This window comes from Crocodylus siamensis, chromosome 1, assembly GCF_052110815.1.
Source record: "Crocodylus siamensis isolate JL-2025a chromosome 1, ASM5211081v1, whole genome shotgun sequence".
Classification (NCBI taxonomy): Eukaryota; Metazoa; Chordata; order Crocodylia; family Crocodylidae; genus Crocodylus; species Crocodylus siamensis.
Genome location: NC_143395.1, coordinates 399,223,352 through 399,245,269, shown reverse-complemented (window position 1 = coordinate 399,245,269; position 21,918 = coordinate 399,223,352). Strand labels below are relative to the sequence as shown.

At 42.8% G+C, this 21,918-nt stretch overlaps 2 protein-coding genes across 7 annotated transcripts in view; one reads left to right on the top strand and one right to left on the bottom strand.

The window, feature by feature from the left end:
• Positions 1 to 363: 363 nt before the first annotated feature.
• On the bottom strand, positions 364 to 16,128 carry FAM76B (family with sequence similarity 76 member B). 3 transcript variants are annotated; one of them, XM_090030386.1, is made up of 10 exons: positions 15,904 to 16,128; positions 15,436 to 15,500; positions 14,956 to 15,010; positions 13,043 to 13,198; positions 11,297 to 11,493; positions 9,091 to 9,138; positions 8,871 to 8,951; positions 8,079 to 8,214; positions 3,791 to 3,892; positions 364 to 3,010 (listed from the first exon to the last, which is right to left on the bottom strand). In XM_090030386.1, the coding sequence occupies exons 1-10, from the start codon at positions 15,997 to 15,999 to the stop codon at positions 2,921 to 2,923; spliced, it is 1,026 nt and encodes a 341-aa protein (XP_089886512.1). In that variant the 5' UTR covers positions 16,000 to 16,128; the 3' UTR covers positions 364 to 2,920. The 3 variants fall into 3 exon arrangements, with proteins under 3 accessions (XP_089886512.1, XP_089886514.1, XP_089886520.1); XM_090030388.1 differs by having other exon boundaries at positions 8,079 to 8,211; XM_090030394.1 differs by lacking the exons at positions 13,043 to 13,198; positions 14,956 to 15,010; positions 15,436 to 15,500; positions 15,904 to 16,128 and adding an exon at positions 11,874 to 12,137.
• A 438-nt stretch (positions 16,129 to 16,566) lies between these two features.
• The window catches only part of CEP57 (centrosomal protein 57), a 30,901-nt gene continuing 25,549 nt past the window's right edge, over positions 16,567 to 21,918 (top strand). The window contains exon 1 of one of the 4 annotated variants that reach the window (XM_090030379.1): positions 16,567 to 16,726. In XM_090030379.1, coding sequence (XP_089886505.1) covers positions 16,694 to 16,726 — 33 coding nt within the window. In that variant the 5' untranslated portion in view covers positions 16,567 to 16,693. The remainder of the gene's footprint in view (positions 16,727 to 21,918) is intronic. The other 3 variants (XM_090030347.1, XM_090030366.1, XM_090030340.1) reach the window with 3 other exon arrangements.

Below are 21,918 nucleotides of genomic sequence, written 5' to 3'. Positions count from 1 at the left end.
ATGAACCAGCTCTGTTGAGACAATGGGAATCTTGCAATTAAATCTTTCTTTATATTCCATCATCCAGCTTGTTTAAAGTTTGACTTAAATACAGTTACTTCCCCACTCTTCTCAATTAAAACAGTTCCATGCATTATCACTCTATGCATTATAACAGATAGACAAGAGAAATAATCTGACGTGTATAACTAAAACAGTAAAATTATTCTGTATGTAATTACTGCAGAAGGCTAGCATTCTGCATAATAGAGCCTTTACGATTTTTCTCAAAAATGGGACCGACACTGAGTTTTGGTTAATTCTGGCACTGTAGATGTTTAAACAAAATATACTTCTCAGAATAATATAAAATGGACAGGTTAGTATTTTGACAAGCTTTTATTGTGAAATACTGGATTTAGAAAAGGTACAAAATGTCAACAGTCAGATGTGTGCCAGTACAGTATTTCAATAGTCTATACATGTGGACAGCTGAATATCTTCACTGCAGAATGCATATTTAGACATACTATCTAAAAGGGGACTGCAATATTCATAGGCTTAAAATACATAAATAACTTGAGCCAAAATGGCCATCACTGGTCAATGCTAATCAACATCTGAAAACAGGCTAAAAAGCACAATACAGTACAACATATCTCCTTGCAGATCCACATTAAAAAGAACATCAGTTCATTATGTCAGATATTCTACAGCTCCAGGACACCATTTGTCAGAACTGGGATTCAATTTACTAGTTTACAATATTTAAAAATTCAAGTTAAAAATGAGGTTATGGAATAAAAAGATCACGTATTTAATTAGAACTAAATACTGTGAAGCCCCTAAAAGTTTTTAGCACTGGGATTTATAAACCACAAATATTCATAATATTGAACTTCAATTTGTTTTTTTTAAAAACTTCCTATTGCAGCTTACAGAGGTTTGAATAAGTCTTAAGATAGCTCATCAATTTGATGTTCAGTTTTGAATTTGTTTTAAAAGCAAACCCACCAGATGTGGGTGGCCATTAAACCAGAAAAAATGGTATCAAAATAGTATTCTGAATTAAAGAAATACAGAAAAATGCCTATATTAAAAAAACAAATCTCTCACATGAACAACCCAAGAGGATAGGAGCAGCACCTTCTATCCTAGCTGTATTAGCAAGTTTAAAGAACAGTATTTATAAACGTACAAAGTTGACTTTAGTGTACAAAAAACCCTACACCATAAGAAACAAGCTACCTTAATTTTCCAATTATTTATAAGTCTGTGTTTCCGCTAAAACATGTCTAAACCTCTGTGAATTTGTCCACAGCTTAGTAGCAAGGGGGTGGAGAGCCAGAGAACTTCAGAGTCTAGTTTTCCAAATGCTGGGCATCACACACAATTAAGTTAACTGAAGTGCAAGAAGTTATACTTTACCCAAAAAAGAATAAAAATAAAATAAAAAAATCAACAGCTGAATTAGAGATATCGTCTGACAGAAGTCTTTTCCAATTTATGCTGGTTTTTAGCTTGCTTTCTTCAGAGACCTCTATCTATGCTATTTTATATTTAGTCTAATTCAAATCCTTGTGATAAAAGTCAACTGCTAACAAAACTAAATCTGAACTGATATAATTTATAAACTGAAAAAATATTAATCAGTTTTGAAATAATATCCATTCCCTTTACTAACTTTACAGTTAATAGTTACAGTTTTGGCTACTGTTTTCTTGGTGTGTATCTTTACTACGCAAAATATGTGAATCTAGCAATTGAATTGAAAAGAGCACCCATAAGTTACAGCTAGCACACTTAAAACATTCTGAACATTACGGTTTTAAAAATAAGACATTGAGCTTTGCTATATCACTAATTCAGAAGGTAACATTGGGAGCATGTCTGCTGTGAAACTGAAAAACTAGGACTGAAAATTTTTTTCCAGATGGAAAAATAAACAAAACCACTAAAATTTAGTGAAGCAAAAAACACTTTTCTCTATTTAGGAAGTGTTTGGCATGAGCAGCACTAGCAAGACCCAACACCCCAACACAAGTTAATGTTACCTAAAGACAATACTCACTGCCCATCAATTAGCTAGTTCTTAATGCTGCTTCAAGCACTGTACTAGCAACTTTGATCTTTGTTTCCGATTCCTCTGTACACACATTTATATACACACATAAACATCTATTAAACATGATTTTAAAACAAAAACCTTATGTACAAAATACCAACATTCCTATAAATAAACAGTTGGAGAAAGGCACTTGCAAGAAAAGTCTACAGTAAATCTTACAAAAAAACCACACTGCCTCTGATACTGTACAATAGATCATTTTTCAGCAAATCCCTATCACAAGAATGTAAAATGCTAGTTACCTGTTATGACTAAGAATATAACTGTTACAACTGTATTTACATAAACATTATGCCTTTTGAGCCTCGCTTGAAAGCACCATGATTTCCATCTTACTTTTACTATATTTTGATACAAAGTAAAAGAACAGTTGCCAGAACCCAATGTTCACATTTGTATTTCAAAAGAGAGATCGTTGTAAATTTATAAACTTGAAAATGGACTTTTGGCTGAAGTTAGCATAGTTTAAAGGACTCCACTGTTGCTTTGAACTCTTTAGAAAGTACACCTATTTTGTTATTGCATGCTGTGTTTTAAAAAGAGCACTGCTATATTACCTCTCTGCAATTGTTTAATACTATTGCTGGCAAAAAAGTTCCCAATATCAAAAAAATTTAAAAAAAAATCTTCAAGCCAGTTGAAGGATCTAATCCAAACAATAACTAAAAAAGCTGCATATTATAAAAATGTGTAGGAAACATGCCAACTAATCTGGTGTGCAAAAATATTTTTCCACTACACAGGATTTTAAGGGCTTCACAGAATTACCCAAATTTACATTGAGTAGTAACCCCCACATGAATAGCCAGTTCCTCAAGGAGATGTTAGTATACTCCCACTTCTATCAAACTTTTTACCCTTTGACAATGCTGCAACCTGTTTGAGTAGTTCTCTGTTTTTGGCCTGTAATACAGATAAAAAGAAAGTTTTATAGAAATGCTCTCCTGTTTAAACATAATAAAAGCAATTCTGCAAAATCCTAATAGTTTCCATTCCAATATTATATCCATTAGTGACACGGCATGGAGAAGCTGACAGCCTTATGAATTTACAACAACACCACTGCTCAAAAAGCTGTATTCTGAGAATAATCAAGGATATAATGGATGACACTTTCACCACAGTGTATGGTATTTACAGCTACATTACACATTTTCCGTTAATTTTACATGGTAGATGGATTGCCAAACTCCTTGTACCACATTGCAAAAATCAGTATCTATTTTTTTGTATCAGAGAAACATTTGTTCATTCTAAAATGTACAAATGAATTGGTTCGAGTTTTCCTACTGCTCAAACAGTTGCTTTCAGTGTGGCTTACATCACCATACTGAATGCAAACTTACATGGTTATGCTAAGTCATTAAGTCAGATAAACAGGTAAATAAGCATTCCACAAAGTGGGAGCCATGCTTCTAAGAAGCAGAAGCAACTGGCGGGTAAAGACAAGTCTCAAAGGTTTTTACATTTAGTTACAAAGACATACTTGTACCATGTCTTGAGTGTTAACTCATATGGAGAAATATACCTGAATCTGCAGATAGCTACAAACAACTTAGGAGAGTGAACGAATGTAATGAATGTAAGCTGGATAAAATAACACAGTTCAATGTTTAAAGTATTTACATAAAACTAACTCTTATTACGACACCTTTAACTTAAACTATTCTGTAAAGTAATTACCTGTAGTTGTTCCACAGTTTCCTTGTGAGCTTTTTCCATACTGTTCATCTTTGTTCTCAAATTAGATTCCTGGTATTGAAAGTCTGCCTTCAGCTCTGTCAACTAAAAAACACAGCAACTTCTATGAGGGTTTCCTGGAATGCTGTATTATATTGTTTTTAACTGTACTATTTCACAGGTCCATATGACAGGCACCGAAGGCTTCAGATTGACCAGCTAAAGAGTCTCAGGGGAAATAGGTTCATCGTCACGTACTTTTAGTAATACCAGCTCAATAGAGTTAAATTTCTCATAAAAGGAGTATTTAATTTTGCTGTATGTGAAATCATTGAACACAAATGTCTGTATTTATTTTGCTCAGGAATTGGATATGGGGTCTAGCTCCTCAATAGTGTTTCTAATATTTGGTCACACCAATTTAAAGTGCTTATCCATACTCTCAGCTACAAGACTGCTTTGCAAGTCTTTAGCTGCAACATGTACATAATTAGCATAACACATTAACTTGTGACACCTCCAGAGATACAATAAAAGGATTCCTTAGAGTAAGCCCTTTCTCACATATAAACTGAAAGTAAATTTCAGTGGATCCATAAAAAAGATGCAAAAATCTAGAACTCTTGGTTCCAAAATGATACCTTTTATTAGACCAACTGAGAAATTACAAAAAACAACCTTTTCTTTTACAAGCACCAAAGTGATGGAGAAAAAAACCACGGGAAACATATATAGCAAAGTTACTTGCTCCTGGGTCTCAGATCCTGAGCACAAAATGGGCAGAAACGGATCCTCTAAAGGCATTTTAACTCTCAAGTGCAGTGGACAGAAGCATAAGCCATTCTGGACCACTCTGGTCAGATTTATTAGGAAATGAAGCATCCACAGAAGCAAATAAGCCAGATATAATAAAGTAATTGAGATAAAATAACAATCAGCTTTCTGAAAAATTAACTATCCTAAGAAAGTTCCCTTCGACCTGAGTGGAGCTGAAAATCTTCTGAAAATTGCTCTTCTTATGACTATAATGATTACATGGGATTTTTACAGTAGAACTTTTCTGGACCTATCTGCAAAACCCAGTTGTTTGAAAGCAAACAGATTCCTGAGACAGGAGGCACTATTGCCTAATAAGCTGCAACTAATGTTCACACTCTTATCCATCATAGATAAGCTTCTGATGTTTGTCCTTCAAAGGCTAGCCCCTTTTAGTCTAGTTTAATATCCTCTTTGCCCAGAAAGACAAAGCAGTTACTAGGGGTGCACTGATAGAGATTTTGGGGGGGGCTGATACCAATACCCAATATTTAAGGAGGCATATTGGCCAATACCAGTCCGATAGTTGATACAGCTGCCATCAGGTGGTAAGTCTGGTGTGGTGGAAGGGGAGGGAGGAGGGAAGGGAAGGGGTGTGGTGGGGTAGGTCAACACTCCCCACCATGGTGAGGGAGGGGGCAGGGGCAGGCACTGCCTAGCCAGGGTAGGGAAGAGGCACAGGACAGAGGCACAGCTCATGGGGTGGGGGCAGCTCCCACTGATGCTTGCACCCCGGGAGGGTGTGGGGGAGGGTGTGCCCCCCAGATCTGCATGGTGCAAGGTGGGCTGCAGCTGTAGGGTGGAGCCAGAGCCAGTGCTGCTTTTCTTGCTGGAGGCTGGGTCCAGAGGGGGCTTCAGCAGCACTGGGTGGAAGCTGCAGCCACCCCAAATTTCGCCACAGCTCCACTCCCAGCCCCACGCCACTCCTTGGTGCGGCCACGGCTGAACGCCCCGCCTCCACCCAAGCAATGGGAAAAACCCTGTGCAGTGCCGGCTCCGGCTTTACCCTCCAGCTGCATTCTGCCCTGTGCTGCGCAGATCCAAGGGAACACACCCTTCCGCCCCCCACCCTCCTAGGGTGCAAGCAGTGGTGGGAGCCGCCCCCACCCCATGAGCTGCACCTCCATCCCATGGCACACCCCCCCGGGCAGCACCTGCTCCTGCCCCCTCCCTCACCGGGGGAGGCACTGATCTGAACCGCCCCACCCCACGAGCTGCACCTCTGTCCTGTAGCTCCCCCTCCTCCCTGACTGGGCAGCACCTGCCCCTGCCCCCTCCCTCACCACAGGGGGGTCATTGATCTGATCTCCCCATGCCCCTTCCCTTCCTTCTCCCCTTCTGACTTACCAGCTGAAGGCAGCTCTCCATGCTGCCAGCTCTGCTCCCTGCTGTGCTGCACGCAACACAGGCATTTATTGGCCAAATTATCGGCCCAACGGGCTGATATCCGACATAGACAATTTTCTTTATATCGGTATCAATCCAATATCAGACCAATACATCTCTAGTAGTTACTGAAGTGAGGGGTAGCAACTTATTGATAAAAACTGACTGGTATTTTCTTATCAGGACTGACATGATCCACTACTCTTCACTTGGATACAGGACATTGCTAGTAGCATCCAAGGAACTATATACTTCTTAGCTATCTGAAGAACAAATTAATTTGAGGCATCTGACATGCTTCCAGCAAGCGGCTCACATACAGTGGAAAGGCATGGCTGTGCAGCTGGATTGAAAGAGGGAAATCCTGGTTAAGTGTATAACTATCATGCTTCTTTCAAGAATCATGGTAGATATGTGAGCAAGATGTGGGCCCTGAAGCATTGATGAGGTCTCAAAAAGAATGAAACACTGCTCTACAATGATTAACAGCAAAAGGAGATATGGGGGTTGTGCATATAAATGCCACTTTTTGTGTGTCAAAGAGATGACATTTGAGTGTAGCTATTAAGCTCAAGCTGATTTTGATGAAAGGTCAGAAGCAAGCACTAGAGGTGCTACTGCAATCTAGAAGACCCTTGCATACGTTACTCAAGATACTGCCATAGTGTTCCTAGAACTATCCCTCTTTTGAACTTATGAAAACAGGAATGTCAAGAACTTCAATGTGAAGCTGCCTGGGGATTCAGAAATGGTGATCTGAAGGGCAAGTAGTTTCCTCCAAATGACTCCTGATGACACTTTTTGGATGAAGTGCCTTACTGATGAGTCAAATGTTAATACCATTAAGCACTGGCATTGAAGACTGAAGCAAGATATTTCAGGGTGGCAATAAAACCTTGTTATTGGGCTTAGAGCAGTAGTACTAACACATAAGTACAAAAACACTACGTAGGGTAAAAAGCTAATTCTTGCCTTTATAATACAAGTAAAGCCTTATTTTTTTTGATCATCCAGCTACATTTTTCTAATATAGATATATACACTAGACCTGATGATCAATTCTCACCAAGAGAATACTGGATAGTTATAGAGAACCTGGAACCAATGAAATACAATACTAACAAAATATTTTAAAGTATACATTTTTAGTAAATGTTTAGCTACTATGTGTGATCATTCATCTTTAGTTATTTGTTTGTGTTGCTTAAAGAAGACCAAAATGCACCAAAACATTTAAGCATAAGTGTTCTGATAAATAACTTATTCATTTTTGGAAATCAATGGCCACTAAGTTAAGCATATATACGAAGTGAATAGATGAATATCAGTGTCACTAAGGATAGATGAATATCAGTATCGTTAGGCGGGACCAGAGATTAAACTCTCCATGGTTTTAGTGAAAATTGCTTAATCCAAGCTGTGCTGCAGAGGGATTACATACTAGGACCAGTGACCTAAGAAGAGCTAAAATGCCTTTAAATATATCAGAATACAACAGGTTAAACTATAAAAAATTGAGTTCTTACCTCACAAAATTAAGTTGCTAAGAGTGCTTTCCCTATAAAAAGGGTACAAATACAAGTTGTGTGTTCACTGCAGACAAGCAAATGCAAGAATAAATTTCCTCCCACTGCCTTTTTTGTATGCTTCACCCACTAAAGCACATTTAAACAGGCAAGTCAGATTCTTTTCTGACCTGTGGCCTCCTTCGCTAGAAAGAGAGAATGCACATTTTCTGAAGAAGCTACCAAAAGCAGTAATTGTAATGATAGCTTTTATACAAACTTGGTTCTGTTCAAATTGTTTCACATTAACCATTTAAGATTGTGGAATGGCAAGGACTTTCAAACATTAGTAATCCAAACCATTTTAGAATAAGCTATCTATGTTTAAAAGAGTCACATATCTTTTTAATTAGAATTTAAAGATGTGATAGGGTTGTGATAACTAATGCACAAAACAAAAATAAAAATATTTCAAATATTGTTTTAACATTCACACACAACTGTATTTTTTACAAAAACAGTTATGAACATAAAATATACAAAACAAATTCACCAAGTTCTTATTAACCACTTTTATCTTTTACCTTTTTATCTTTCTCTAAGATGGTTTGATCTCTTTGCTGCAGAAGACGTTTCAGTGACATTACTTCTTCTTTTAGCTGACTTATGAGGACAAAGTTGTCAGTTCCACCACTGTCTGCTGACTGATTTATAGAGCTACTAAAAGTAAAAAAGACCACAATTGTTACTCACATCAACCAAAAACGGCATATTTTTCAAAGTTCAAATTCCATAATTAACAATTCCACAAACATCCTTAAGGACTAATGCAAAAAAGTATGTACCTGACAGAAATGGATGCAACTGGCAAATTACCTTACTAATGGCACACATTACATACACCTGCAGAAATATAATTGAGTATTAGCTTTGAGGGGGTCAAACACTTCTCAACTGAAGCAGCCACTTTTTACATTTATTCCCACTGTTAGTCAGAGACAGCATAAAAGTGTAGTCTCAAACATTTAGGTCCAAAAACATTCACTAGCTATCAAGTCAGTTTCAAGGACCAGGTTCAAACCTGCATGCAACTGAAAAAGCAGTTTTAAGGAACACCATTTGCTTGGTGACTGTGGTCTTATACTCAAGTTTTACTTTATTGTGCCCAGAGTACCTCAAAAAGCAGGAAACAGTGCCAGTTTTCTACTTGTAAAGCCATTCAGCTGACTGACAGCACTCAAACATGCAACCCACAAGTTGCCTGGATGGACAATTCAATTTTTCACTTTTTATTCTCCAAGCAAAAGTAGCTAAGGGCCATAAACCCAATGCTCTACTTGGTTGAACTGTCTCAGTTGTAGAAAATATAGCTTTACCTATCTCCATTGGATGGCTTGGATTCCAGTTTGGGTTTTTTCTTTGGAGTGTCATTCTGAATAGCTGCAGAGGATTTATGGCTAGAATCAAATACAGAAAAAATGTAAATTTAAAGCAGTCGCATTGCATCATACAGCAGAACTCCAAAATCCCCAAAACTTTCAATAAAAACTGTAAGACAAATTTACCAAATTATTCTGAAATGGTTAGTGTATTTACCTCTGTTTCCATAGTCCCTGATCTTGCTCTGGACTCAGGCTGCCTATTCTGAAATGCATGCAATTAACATACAGTTAATAAGAATTCAGCTTCCAGTCATTGTAACCAAACAACATGCACATACTCATTTTTAAGTTCTGAGCAGCAAGCAATATGTAGGTCTAGACAAAATCCTGCCCCAATCATTTTTAGAGGAACTTACTGATTATTCATGTGTTGTTAGCCAGTAAGCAAAGCATCTACTAATCACATTTATGATTATATTTTATTGAGATCAAAATCCTTTAATTAAATGTTGTCATAAAGAACAAGGGGCAGAGTTAAGGTTGACAGTAAAACCTTAACTTTGGCATTTCTTAGTTTTTGTGAATTTGACACTGCTCCTTTAATACTTGACAGAGCAGAACTACTTTGGTGTGTACCTTAAGTAATTTAAAAGGTACAGGGAAGAGCAAGTAAAGTAGTTGGGTTCATGGTGCAACCTAGACGATGGCACTGAAACAAAATGAGCTCTTGTTAAGTCTTGTTTAATTCCATATACCTTTTAAACTCCATCCCACCCCAGCATGTCCACTTTTCTGCTCGTGGGTAAAAGTTGGGTATCTTGATATGGCTGAAGTGGGCTTAAAACAGAAACTGCTAACACAAGAAAGTACCAGTCCAGTGGGGCAACCACTTCTGGGGCAATCTGTCCAGAAATACTATAATATAGAATTCCAAAAACACGTATATGTTCTGCCATATGTATAAGTCTGTTTAAAAGTCAAATTACTTTACATTGTTTTATCTACCAGATGCTTGCTAGGTCTCAGGAAATAAGATTTGACCAGTTATATCTTAAATCAAAAAGGATTTTCAGCAGAAGTCAGGCTTCTGTCCTCCTTATTTACCTGCCAAGTCAATTTCTCCCTCAAATTAGAGGGATAAGAAGGAATAAAATTATTTTTTGTAAAGGAAAGACTGTTTTTCCAATTGTCACTTTTGCTTTTCATTTTCAAAATTAGCCCATCTTATTTAAAAGTTATCCTTATCAAAGCAGAGAAAGTTATATGCTAATTAAAATGAGAATTAGAATGAAAATATCCAGGTGGCCTTCACTAAAGGAATCATTGACTAATATGCTGGAATACATAAATCTGAGAAATACAAGGAAGGGAATTGTAAAAAGCTCTGCATTTATAAAGTGTTATCTATAGTTATAATGATTCATACCACAGTGTACATTTAATATGGTACTAAAAAACAAAAGTAATACTTAGAGAAACAGCCATTTAAGACTAACTAGGATGTACATATGGCTGTAAAAAGACAATTAAAAAATTAGTATGCTGTTTACAACACAGCAAGATTGGTGTAAATATTCAGAAAGGTTGCAAGAATAAATTAAAATAGAGAAAAATATTGTAAGAATGGCCAGATAACCATCAAAAGCCTAACTTACAATAGCACTGCCTTGTTGCTGATGGGACAGCACCTCATAAACTATCAACAAGACTTGAATGTACTACATTGACTGGAGAACTCTTCCTAAAGTGAAGGAACAAAACAAAAATAAAGTGCTCCTAAGAAAAGTATTTTCATTACCATTTAACTAAATTACTCTTCTAGATCTACAGGCAGTTACATTATTACCTGGTAACTAGGTTACAAACAAGATTTCCTTTTTACTGAATTATTTCTCATCTCTTCAAGTGATGGGAACATGGAGATTCAAAGGTCATATCCAGATGAGCATGGCTGTGTAGTATGTAGCGCTGCAGGCCCATCTGTGGCATGTCTCCCTCACACCAAAATATTTTATTCCCATTTTCAATTCAATAATTGAAAGTTGCTGTTAAGTTAAGTTGCTGTTGCTGTTAAAATGTCCTGAAATATGACCTCACTACTTATCCCATCAAGTAAGAACCTTTTAGAGAATCAGAATCATCGGTGACACGTCGGGTGGGGGTGGAGGGGGCATGGGTGAGAGGGGAGGGGGCACATGCCCTCCCAAGATTACTGCGCAAACAGTGGGACACAGGGCTGCAGTGGAGTCAGGGCCTGGCCACAGTGGGGGCAGCAGTGGCGGTGCAATTTCTGCACTGACCACAGGGCTGCAACCCAATCACAGACAGCACCCAGGAGCAGTGGGGACAGTGCCAGTGGCACGAAGTTGTGCCTCCCCACCCCCGTTAAGTTATGCTTTACCGCTAATTAGAATACTTACTTGTGATGGCTGCTGCTGTGACGGTGATGATGGTGGTGATGGTGATGGTGTTTTGAATGATGCTGATCTTTCTCAGTCAGAGATGAGGATGATGAATTAGAATGTGAAGACCCTAGGCTTTTTCTCTGTTCCTTTGTCTTCTGGAGAACTCTCTTGTAGGACAGTGTGCAGAGCCAACATAACAACTTCCCATCAACCTTTTTGGGGGAAAAAATTGCAGTTAAGTAATCATGCACTAGGTATTAGAAAGATAAGCTCAATATTCAAGAGAAATCATTGTGATTCTGGTATATGAAGTTCATTCTTTAATGTACAGGATGTTTACCCTGCTTTTTCTCGACATTGTAAGTTACACTGCAAATTGGTACTACCAAATATAGACACATACTACATATTCCAAGAACTGGAAAATTTTGCTCTGAAGCAGTCACTTTTAGCTTGGGTCTCACATGGTCATGGAACCTTTCTTAACCCAAGGCAGAATAAGACATGTTATACAGTGGAGTCACATCTTACACAGGGGGGTTAGATTCTAAAGTCAGTGCATAAGGCAAAAATCATGTATAGTCAAAATTACCCTTGGGCTTGCCCAGTGGTACAGTCCCTCCTTCCTGCCCAGGGCAGCCTGCACCAAACTCCCGCCTGGCCAGCGTGCACAGCTTCCCAGCAGGACTGCTCCCAATGTAGCTGCTTGACCCAGTGCACAGCGCTGTGGGGGACAGCTGCAGGCTGAATCCAAACAATCTGCACTCTGGGGCATATGCGTATGATGAATTTGCGTAAGTTAAATGTGCGTATGATGCGACTCAACTGTATGAACCTGGTCCATTCCTCTATAGTAACTAAGGAAAAATGTCTTTGATGGCAGTGTTGTTTTCAACCTGAAACAAAAAGGATTATCACCAATAAAAAGATGCTCGTGTGACTAGATTGACACAAGAGGCACAAGGCAGATGAATAGGGACTATGTATTAACATCCTATTACTTGGGCTAACTCAACACTTGGAGGAACATGAGAGTTAACTGCTTTGTTCATCTCAACTGATCTAACCAACCCACTTATTACTTCTCTTAGCAGCCTTCCCCACCCTCCTGTTTCTTTCCCTTCTATATATAATCTTGTCTTTCTGCCAGTCCATTCCTACCATCTGATGGAACAGATTGTTGCTCACAAAAGCTCATATGCCTCTCTGAACCAATTTTTCTTAAGATTCTACACTGCCCTACCTCCTGCCTAACTCCAAACTAACTTGGCTAGCCATGTCTATGCACGTTTGAGAAGTTAAAATGGACAGGTCTACTCAGAGCCATAGCAAAGGTTAAAAGGAAGTCTTGAAGATTGATAGGAAAAGGTGGAAGTAAGAAAACCAAGTTACAGAGATGAAATACTTAAGGTTGTGGGAAGTAGGGGGAAAAACCCACTCACACTATTCCGTTGCATTAACTTTGTTCCTATACAGCTGTCATGGTTAGATTATATTTTAGAGTTGACATCAAAAAATTTTTTAAAAAGGGATTCTTTAAGAGCAGGTTGGTCAGCAGAGGAGCTAGTATCCGGTCTTTGTGGATCACATATGTAATGCAAAGTTTCATGAAAGGTGCTTACATTGGAAAAGTAAATTAAATGCTCTTTACAACTTTTTGATATTAGTGAAATTCACCTTTACTTTTAGAGAGGGAAGATTTTCAGTCATATCTTTTGTTTTCATGTTAAACTGTTACAGTTCAATAAAGACAATACATACCTTCCTTCTTCCCTCCTCTTTTCGATCAAAAGCACATTGCTGCTTGCACTGTTCACATGTCTGAGGTGGTCCATATTTCTTTTCCGAGTTTGTGCAACGTTGACATTTTGTGCCAATAAATGCTGCAATAATATTACAGTACTGACAAGGCTTCGGCTGAAAAATAACAGAGAAGCAGAATTAAGGTCAGTATAATAAAAATTCTTCCAGGAAACTATATAGTTGGCCCAATAGAAGATATCACAAAAAGACCCTTGCCTCTTGTACTTTCCCTGGACCATCATGACTACAACGCTCCCACCATACTAAATTAATGTTAGTATTTTCAAAAATAAAATGGTGTTTCTAAGCTAATAAATCTTTAAGGGATCCTGCTTTAAATATGAAGCATTCCGACTAGTACTGCATTCCATTTTCTCTACATTTTTTTCCATTAAAAGATGCCAGCCCAAGTGGGAAAAATAAACACTTGTGCGCATGTTCTATGAAAGAAATGCCTAATTTTGGATGACAGCTTCTTCTCTAAGCACCAAATCAAACTTTTTACATCACCAAGAAATAAGAACCCCCTTGTCCCAAAAGATCTGAGGAGACCTATGGAAAGACACCTGATATCCGACAGCTTGTCCAGTAACTCTCTCACAATCATATAGGTGATGTAGTGTAAGATACCAGAAAAATATCTCTGCCTCACAAAAGTTTAATTTGACCATTTACATTTTTCTGACTGGTTTTGAGAACATCCCAAGTCCTTCAAATATGCAGGGGGTTGACTGCTGCAGGCACATGTTTCCAGGTTAAGGCTTACAGTCCCTTGGGGAACAAAATAACTCTTCTGGTAACTGAAGGTAAATTGAGTTTAATCTACATCACAAAATAAAGCTGATAAACATATGGAACTGGGAACTAAAATTCCCAGTGTTTCTAAAAATGCCATTAAAGTTCAGTTTCCTTTGAAGCAAGTTCCACTTTTAATAAAATGTTGCTACAGGTGTTGGCACATCTGTATTATACTTGGTTTACAATCCCTTAGGATTTCCAAAGGACATCTTGTTTCAATTTACAAAGTATTAAGCAGATTACATGGTGAGAGCTTTTATATTTAACTTGTCCATTAAGTTGTATCTTACCTAAAAAGTATGACTCTAATTGCACAGTTCATAGGATCTAAGCACTTGTTTCACAAGAGAAATGCTTTTTATTATAGTGAATCTCAACTGCCTCCCCACAATGTCCACATTGCACTCTGATAAAAACGTTATATCAGAACACAGAATTACCCATTATATGCACAGCTTCTGTAACACAGATCTAAGTGGCAATTAAAGGTAAGGAAATGCAAATTAAAATTAACTTAGCCACATTTTTTTTAATAACCCTAGTGTGGTCACCTTCGTTTAAGAAACATTAATGGGTGTTATATACTAACCCCGCTCCACGATCAGATTTTCTCATTAATCAGATATTGAAGACAAGGGACAGCAACAGCAGCCCCTAGATACAAGCATTTCTGTTCAAAAGCTTGGAAAAAATGATGCATGTGCAAGTATATACATTCAATGAATCTACTTAGTTATTTGTAACTACTGAACTTGACTGCACATTTCAACTCTTGAAAATCCTGCAGGGGAAAAGAGTGCCTATTTTAAAAATAGCAAAAGTACTCATCCATTGAAGGTATAACTTTTCACAAGATTTTTCCCGAATAGAAAGCTTCATCCCAAAAGACTCATTTTTCACAAAGTTTTATGTGCAAAAAGTGCATTTACAACTGAAACTATTTTAGACCCTGAATTAAAATATTAAACTGTGCATCATAATATCAAGACACAGGCTGTCCCTTGCACATCTATTGTATTTGGCTGGATAATGGGAGTGTTGCATGCCTTTTTGAGAATAAACTGCCAACTTACCGTTCCAAACTGCTTCACGTTTTGTGCACATTTCTTGCATATTGTGTTAGTTTTGCTAAAGAGAAAATTTTGCAAAGTTGAATTCAACAACAAAGATGTATTGATTCCTTACTAGTTACCAAATATGCATACAAGCTCATAAAATATTTAAAATATCACTAGTCCAAACTAGCCAAGTATACAATGCATTTATCTTCTTGCATCTCATGCTGAGCAAAGTAGGAAGCAAATTGCTGCGGTTGCAGTTTGGCAAACAATTTACCATTCACTTTAAACCATTCATATTTTCACCCATGATGACTGGTTTCCCTTGTGGCAGGTGCGCGCGATCATAAAAGGCTGCTGGCTGCTTTCAGATGCCAAGTGTCACCCATCAAGCCCCGTTTCTGAACTCGGGATTTTAATCCCGCTGACGCGCGAGAACATTTTAGCCCCGGCTCATGTTTTTGGCCCATCCCCCTCTCGCGATGTGCGCCTTACCTCTCCTGCTGAAACTCTGAGCGGCAGTAGGTGCATTTGACCATGGGGTGCGCAATGCGACATTCCTGAAAACAAAAACGGCCGTTATGACCTTGCCCCACGCAGATGCCCCCTCAGGGTGCCTGCAGGGTTTCCCCAGCCTCCTTTCCGTGCCACGCAATTCATGCCAGACACGGGGCCGGATGCGGGCATGGGTGAACAAGGCATATGCCAAGCTCTGGACAGAAATGGGCCTGAAAACAGTCATTTTTCGATTATTATTATTAATGTTCTGTCTGGCGATGGGGGAGCGATACTACAAGCTTGCCCAGGGTCTGCTGCCGGCTCCTGAAGTGTCCGGCCGCATGACCCTGCATGGTCCCCACGCAGGAACAGGTGGGGAAAAGTCATCGATCCTTCCCCGCCGGCCTAACTTTATGGCGCCCCTTCCCCGAGCCATGTATGTAACGTGTGACGGGGCGGGGGCACCTTGCAGAGCTGCTGGCCCTGGGACAGCTCCTCGAAGGGGTAGCGCTGGTTGCACTTGGTGCAGGCGTACAGCGCCGGGGCCGCCGCCGCCGCCATCCGCCCCCGCGAGGGGGGGCCGGGCCTGGGCCGCCGCCGCGCGCGAACACCGCGGCGCCGCCTAGGCCCCGCGCGAGCCTGCGCCGCCGCTGCCGCTTCCTCCCTGCGCTCTGCAGCCACCTCCCCCCGCCCCGCCCGGCCCCGCCGCCGGCCAATCAGCGCCGCGCGCCAAACCGGCCTTCAAACCTCGCCCCCGCCCCGCCCCGCCGCCGCCCAATGAGCGAGCCCAGCTCACCCGCCCACCTCCCCGTGGGGGGCTCCCGATTGGCTGGCAGCTCCCATTGGCCCGCAGGAGCGCGGCCGCTGGATGTTCATTGGCTGCAGGGGAGGGTGAGGGCTGCCGGGCAACGACCCGGCCTCTTCTTCCGGCGCGAATCCGCTCCTGCGCAGGCGCGTAGCGAGCGAAGCCGCCCGCGCCGTTGGCTTCACCCCGTGCCCCCTGTGAGCCCCCCTCCTTCATCTTCCTATTGGGCAGCTCAGCTGTCAGTCATACGCCAGGGGCCGGCTTTATGACGCCAAAGCTTTGTCTTCATTGGGGGCGGGATTAGCCGCGAGGAAATACGCTCTGAACTCCTCCATTGGTTGGCTGCGATGTCAGTCACGAGGCCTCTGGTGCGCGCGGAGCTGTCCCGGGCGCTGCCTTTTGCATGGGCGCCACGGTCTTAAAGGGACACGCACCCCCGCGCGCACAGCTATGGCGGCGGCGGCCGGGGACCCGCAACACACGGTGAGGGACTGCGGGACGCCGGCGGGGCCTGAAGCTCGGGCTGTTGCCACCCGGCTGCTGGCGGGTGGGTCCCGGGGCATCCCGAAGGGCCTGTGGAGGCGGGAAGCGTCCGAACTGCAGCGAGGGTTTGGAGCTGGGTGACATGATTTCTGAGGAGAGGCTGAAGGAACTCGGCTTATTTAGTTTAGAAAAGAAGAGTCCGAGAAGGAACTTAATAGTAACCTTCAACTATCTGAAGGGGTGTTTGAAAAAGGATGGAGCTGGACTGTTCCCAGCGGTGGCAGAAGACAGAACAAGGAGCAGTGGCAGGGCCGGGCAATTATTTTGGGCAGAGGGTCGCTTATTGAGTTTTGGCAAGTCATTGAGCACCACAGGACAGGCAGCCAGGGGCAGATAAATATTAACTTTCTAAAATTTTTAGGTGCCCCGCGAGCCAGATGGAAGGGCCTGGCAGGCCGCATCCAGCCCACAGGCCGCATTTTGCCCACCCCTGAGCACGGGTCTCAAGTTGCAGCAAGGGAAGTTTAGGTTGAAATTATTAGGAAGAATTTTCTCACTGGGGGGTAGTAAAAAACTGGAACAGGTTATCCGGAGAGGTTGTGGGATCTCCATCCTTGGAGGTTTTCAGTTCCTGGCTTGACAAAGTTTTGGCTGGGATGATCTAGTTGGGGCTAGTTTTCTATGATTTTATGAATGTGATCAATCAACATTATGTGACTATCCACACTTACAGTTCAGTGGGGTCCACACCTCCATTCAAACTTTATAAGGGTCTGCAAATAACAATAATAATAATAAAAAGGTTGAAAACCACCAATCTTAGCCAACCAGGGGTTAAGCCTAGAACTTTGGTGTTATTACTATCCCGCTCTCCTGAGCTGATTTCTCACCAGCTTTTCTCAGAGCAGAGAGCAGGGCCCTTTCTTCTCCCTTGCCTCATGCTCTGATGGAGAAAGGAAGCAGACTCCCAGCTGAGGGGGAAGAAAAATGGGGGAGCAACATCTCCAGAATATCTTCTAGTACAGGAGTTGGCAACTCCCTCCCCCACCCCCAACATGCATGCCAGAGCAGGGCACACAAGGCCATTTTGCTTGGCATGCCACAGTCAGCCCAGGCTGTAGGAAGCTGCACCTGGCCATGGAGGCCTTTCCTTTCCCTATATTTTATGATTCCTTCTTTTTTAAGCTTTTATTCAACAAGGACCTTGTTACAGAGTAATTTTGGGTGGCTCCTGGAGCTCTTAACACCTGCATTGGTTGCACATTAACACCTAAAACTGGTTTTAAGCCCATGCTCTGTGGTTCAAAGCCTATCTAGGCTATACCTTAGTGTAAATAATGCTCCTGCCCCTGCATCAAACCCATTGCCCAACCCACACCTTCCCAGATCTCCACTCACTGCCCCCTTCTTACTTGTGGCTGCCCCGGTGTCTCTCCCAGGGGAACAGGCAGGGGAGGATTAACCTTGCCATTGTCTGGGCCAGACTCAGCCTAGAGAAGAGCAGCAGGGCCTGGGAACTGGGCGGGCATGTTAACTCTTCCCTGCCTGCCCCCCCAGGGCAGATACCTGGGAAACTACCAGAGTAGGGAGCCTGCAATGGAGGTAGGGCAGATTCCTACCTTTCAGTCCTCCGGGCCCCTGCTGGCCTGAAGTGGGACTGCTCCACATGTGAACTAGCACTAATGCCTATGGCCAGGTGTGCAGCTCACAAAGTAACATATAACAGGACCCAAGGTTCCTATTCCCATGTCTAATCTGAAGTCTGTGGTGTGCCGACATGTTCCAAACAACAATCCCTTGGGGAGGGAAAGTCACTGCCAGTACCAACTGACTCAAAGAGCTCATTAAAAAAATACCTGGCCTCCCCAAGAAGAAATGGCCCGCTGCCTTTCCCTGACATTATAGCTCTCAGAAGCCAGGCCTGCTGGTTTTGCAGGCAGCTGCATTTGTTTTTAGCAGTTCCTCCCTAGCGATATAAGTATGTGGTCTGGGAGTAAGGAGTGTGTAAGCCTCTCTATGAGAACTGCTGGCAGTGGCCCATGAGATAAAAAGCGTATCTTCTTTTCTTGGCCAAAGGGTAGTGGTAACTCTGCTAAGACTGTAACCTTGCTCAGTTCTGTCTTACTGTCACTTTTCCCTAGCCTCAGCTTTCCACCTGCAGCAGTGAGCTGGTGGGAGACTGGATGTGGCCCCACATGTCCTGTAGGCCAAAAACTAGACAGGGCTTCTGTTCTTAATTCTGTTTACCTTGTGTGCATCGAGACAGCTGAGAACAAACTGTTCCCTTTCAAAAAAACTATTAGCAAGTGGGTCTTAAAAATTGAAACTGGCCACTCACGGGTTTCCTGTACCCACTCTCTCAGAAAGGGAAGCATGCTGATAGTGAACTGGGCTGAAGCCCACACTTCACACACTTTCAAAATGCAAATAATACATTATGTGAAATCAAATAGTGAAACAATTATGGGGCATTGTGTGCTTGTTACTGGCACTGACACCTTTTCTCTTGCTGTCAGAGCTCAGTTGCATGTTGTCAATTAAACTACTAAGAGCTTGTAGGAACAAGCTATTTAGGAAGCTTATAAACTTGGTTATACTTGTATGATGAGTGCTCTGACCTTGTACTCCTTTCTGAGTAACGCTAATTACTTGATTTTTTTTTCCACTAAGGCTCTGAATAAGAGCATGAATTGAAGTGGATTAGTCTTATTTACAGTAAGAGTTCACGCGAGCAGAGTTGGGTAAAAGGTTTTGGTTGAATATTTTGTTCAGTGAAAAATGCACATTTAGATTAATCAACACTATTCATGACTCTATCAAATTGCTCCAGCCAGAATAATATTTTTGAATGATAAAATTGTTTTTGTTCAGCATTTTCTAAATTAAGTGCCTTGACACAGGGGCGGGGGGCAGGGTTTGGAAATTTTATCTCAAGTTAACTAGAAAGAACGAAATAGCAAGTCAGAATATTTTTCTGACTGCAAGATCAGTTATTTTCACAGCTCTACACAACCCCATCCAGCAGGTAAAACCTACAAAATGTTGTAGTGGGTATCTATGATAGACCGCCAGACCAAGGGGAGGTGGTAAGTGAGGCTTCCTTCAAACAGCTAGCGGAAGTTTCCCAGTCATAAGCCCTAGCTCTCATGGTGGGGATTTCAATCACCCTGTCATCTGCTGGGAGGTCAGTACATCAGTGTGCAGGCAATCTGGGAAGTTTTTGGAGAGTGATGGGGACAAGTTCCTGGTGCAAGTGCTGGAGCGGCCAGCGAGGGGCCAGGCTCTTCTTGATCTGGAGCTCACAAACTGGGAAGAATTGGTGGGGAATGTACCAGTAGATGGCAACTTGGGCAGGAGTGACCTTGAGATGATTGAGCTCAGGATACTGAGGAAAGGAAGGATGGAGAGCAGCAGGGTAATCCTGGACTTCAGAAAAGCAGACTTGAATTTGCTCAGGGAACTCATGGGCAGGATCCCTTGGGAAGCCTGTCTGAGAGGGGGAGGAGTCCAGGAGAGCTGGCTGTATTAGATGACCTTCTGAGATCCCTCCCAACCCTCATTTTCTGTGATTCTGTGGATATTTTTTGGCAGTGTAGCTGAGTGACCCTGCTGAGTCTCCTAGATGAGCTGGTGCAAGGACCCAGCACCTGCTGCCACACTCCTCTTCCGACTCCCCAGGTGCACTGGGGAGGAGCCCCAACTCTGCAGGCTGGATGTAGTGGCTTCACATGCGATAGATTGCTAACACCTCATGGGGTGACTCGTCCTCAGCCTCAGCCTACCAGAGGCATGATACGGATGGGCATGTGCTGCACTCCAAGGGTCCCCTCAGGCTCTGCGGCCCCCCCCCCGGCACCTCAGAGATGGCCACCCAGATGGTGCCTATGGTTCCAGGATCCTTGCAGATGGAGCCCCTGGCTCTCGGCTGCAGGGGCTGCCTGTTACTTTTTCAGGCTCTGGGGCCCAGGAGCATGGCCACCTCCCCTTGTGGGGTTTGTTCCCTTTTGGGGTCTCTGGCATGCCAGCTGGAAGAGCTCTGGGCCACAGTCCAGAGACTGCGAGCCATTGGGAACTGTGATCGACTCCTACTGCCAGGCCCTTCTTCTGGAGAATGTCTGGAGGAGCCGGAGGGTAGACCACAGTCTCCCTCCAGGACAAAGGAGGACTCTGGGACCTCCCACTCTGTACAGTCAGGGGCATGGACCAAGGTGGTCAAGGGCTATAAGGCCTACCGCACCAAGGCTCCTGCCCTTTCAGAGCTTAGCAACAGGTACACACCTCTTGCTGCTCTAGCAGAGCCTGCTGAGTTGCCAGCTTCCACAGGTAACACAGGCTCAACTGCAGCTACCACCCCCACTCTCCCCCAGAAGAAACTTAAGGTGTTTGTTGTGGGAGACTCCATCCTGAGGGGGACTGAAGGGGCAATCTGCCACCCCGACCTCTTAGCCCAGGAAGTCTCCTGCTTCCTGGGGGCCCGCATCCAGGACATTGCGGAGAAGATCCCAAAGCTCCTCCAGACCACTATCCCATGCTCCTTATTCATGTGGGCACCAATGACATGGCTCAGAGTGCTCCCAGCCGGGTCATGAGGTGCTACAGGGATTTGGGAGTGGGGCTTAAAGGTTTGGGAGCATAGGTGGTATTTTCTTCAATCCTCCCAGTCTCGGGGTATGGGCTGTGGAGGGGGAGGAGGATCCACATAGTGAACCAAAGACTGTGGTGCTGGTGTCATGGGGAAGGCTTTGGCTTCCATGACCACAGCCCACTCTTGGGCGAGAGAGGCAGCGAGCTGCTGGGAAGAGATGGCCTCCACCTCTCTCCCCTTGGGAGGAGGCTCTTCTCAGCCAGACTGGCTGACCTGCTCCACCAGGCTTTAAACTAAGCCCATCGGAGGACGGGGGGACTACTGCCACTGCTGGCCTGCTGAGCAACCCTTGCAAAGCCAGCAGGCCAAGGCACTTAAGGGAGCCCACCCCTGCCCCAGCCCTGGTACAATCTGTGGGCAAGGCAAGAGCCCCCAAGGAGACACCTGCCTGCCTGTACACAAATGCCAGGAGCTTGGGGAATAAGCAGGAGGAGCTTGCCCTCCTGCTCAATGCAAATAATTATGTCATGGGGATAATGGAGACCTGGTGGGATTCCACCCATGACTGGACCACAGGTATTGATGGCTATACCCTGTACAGGAGAGA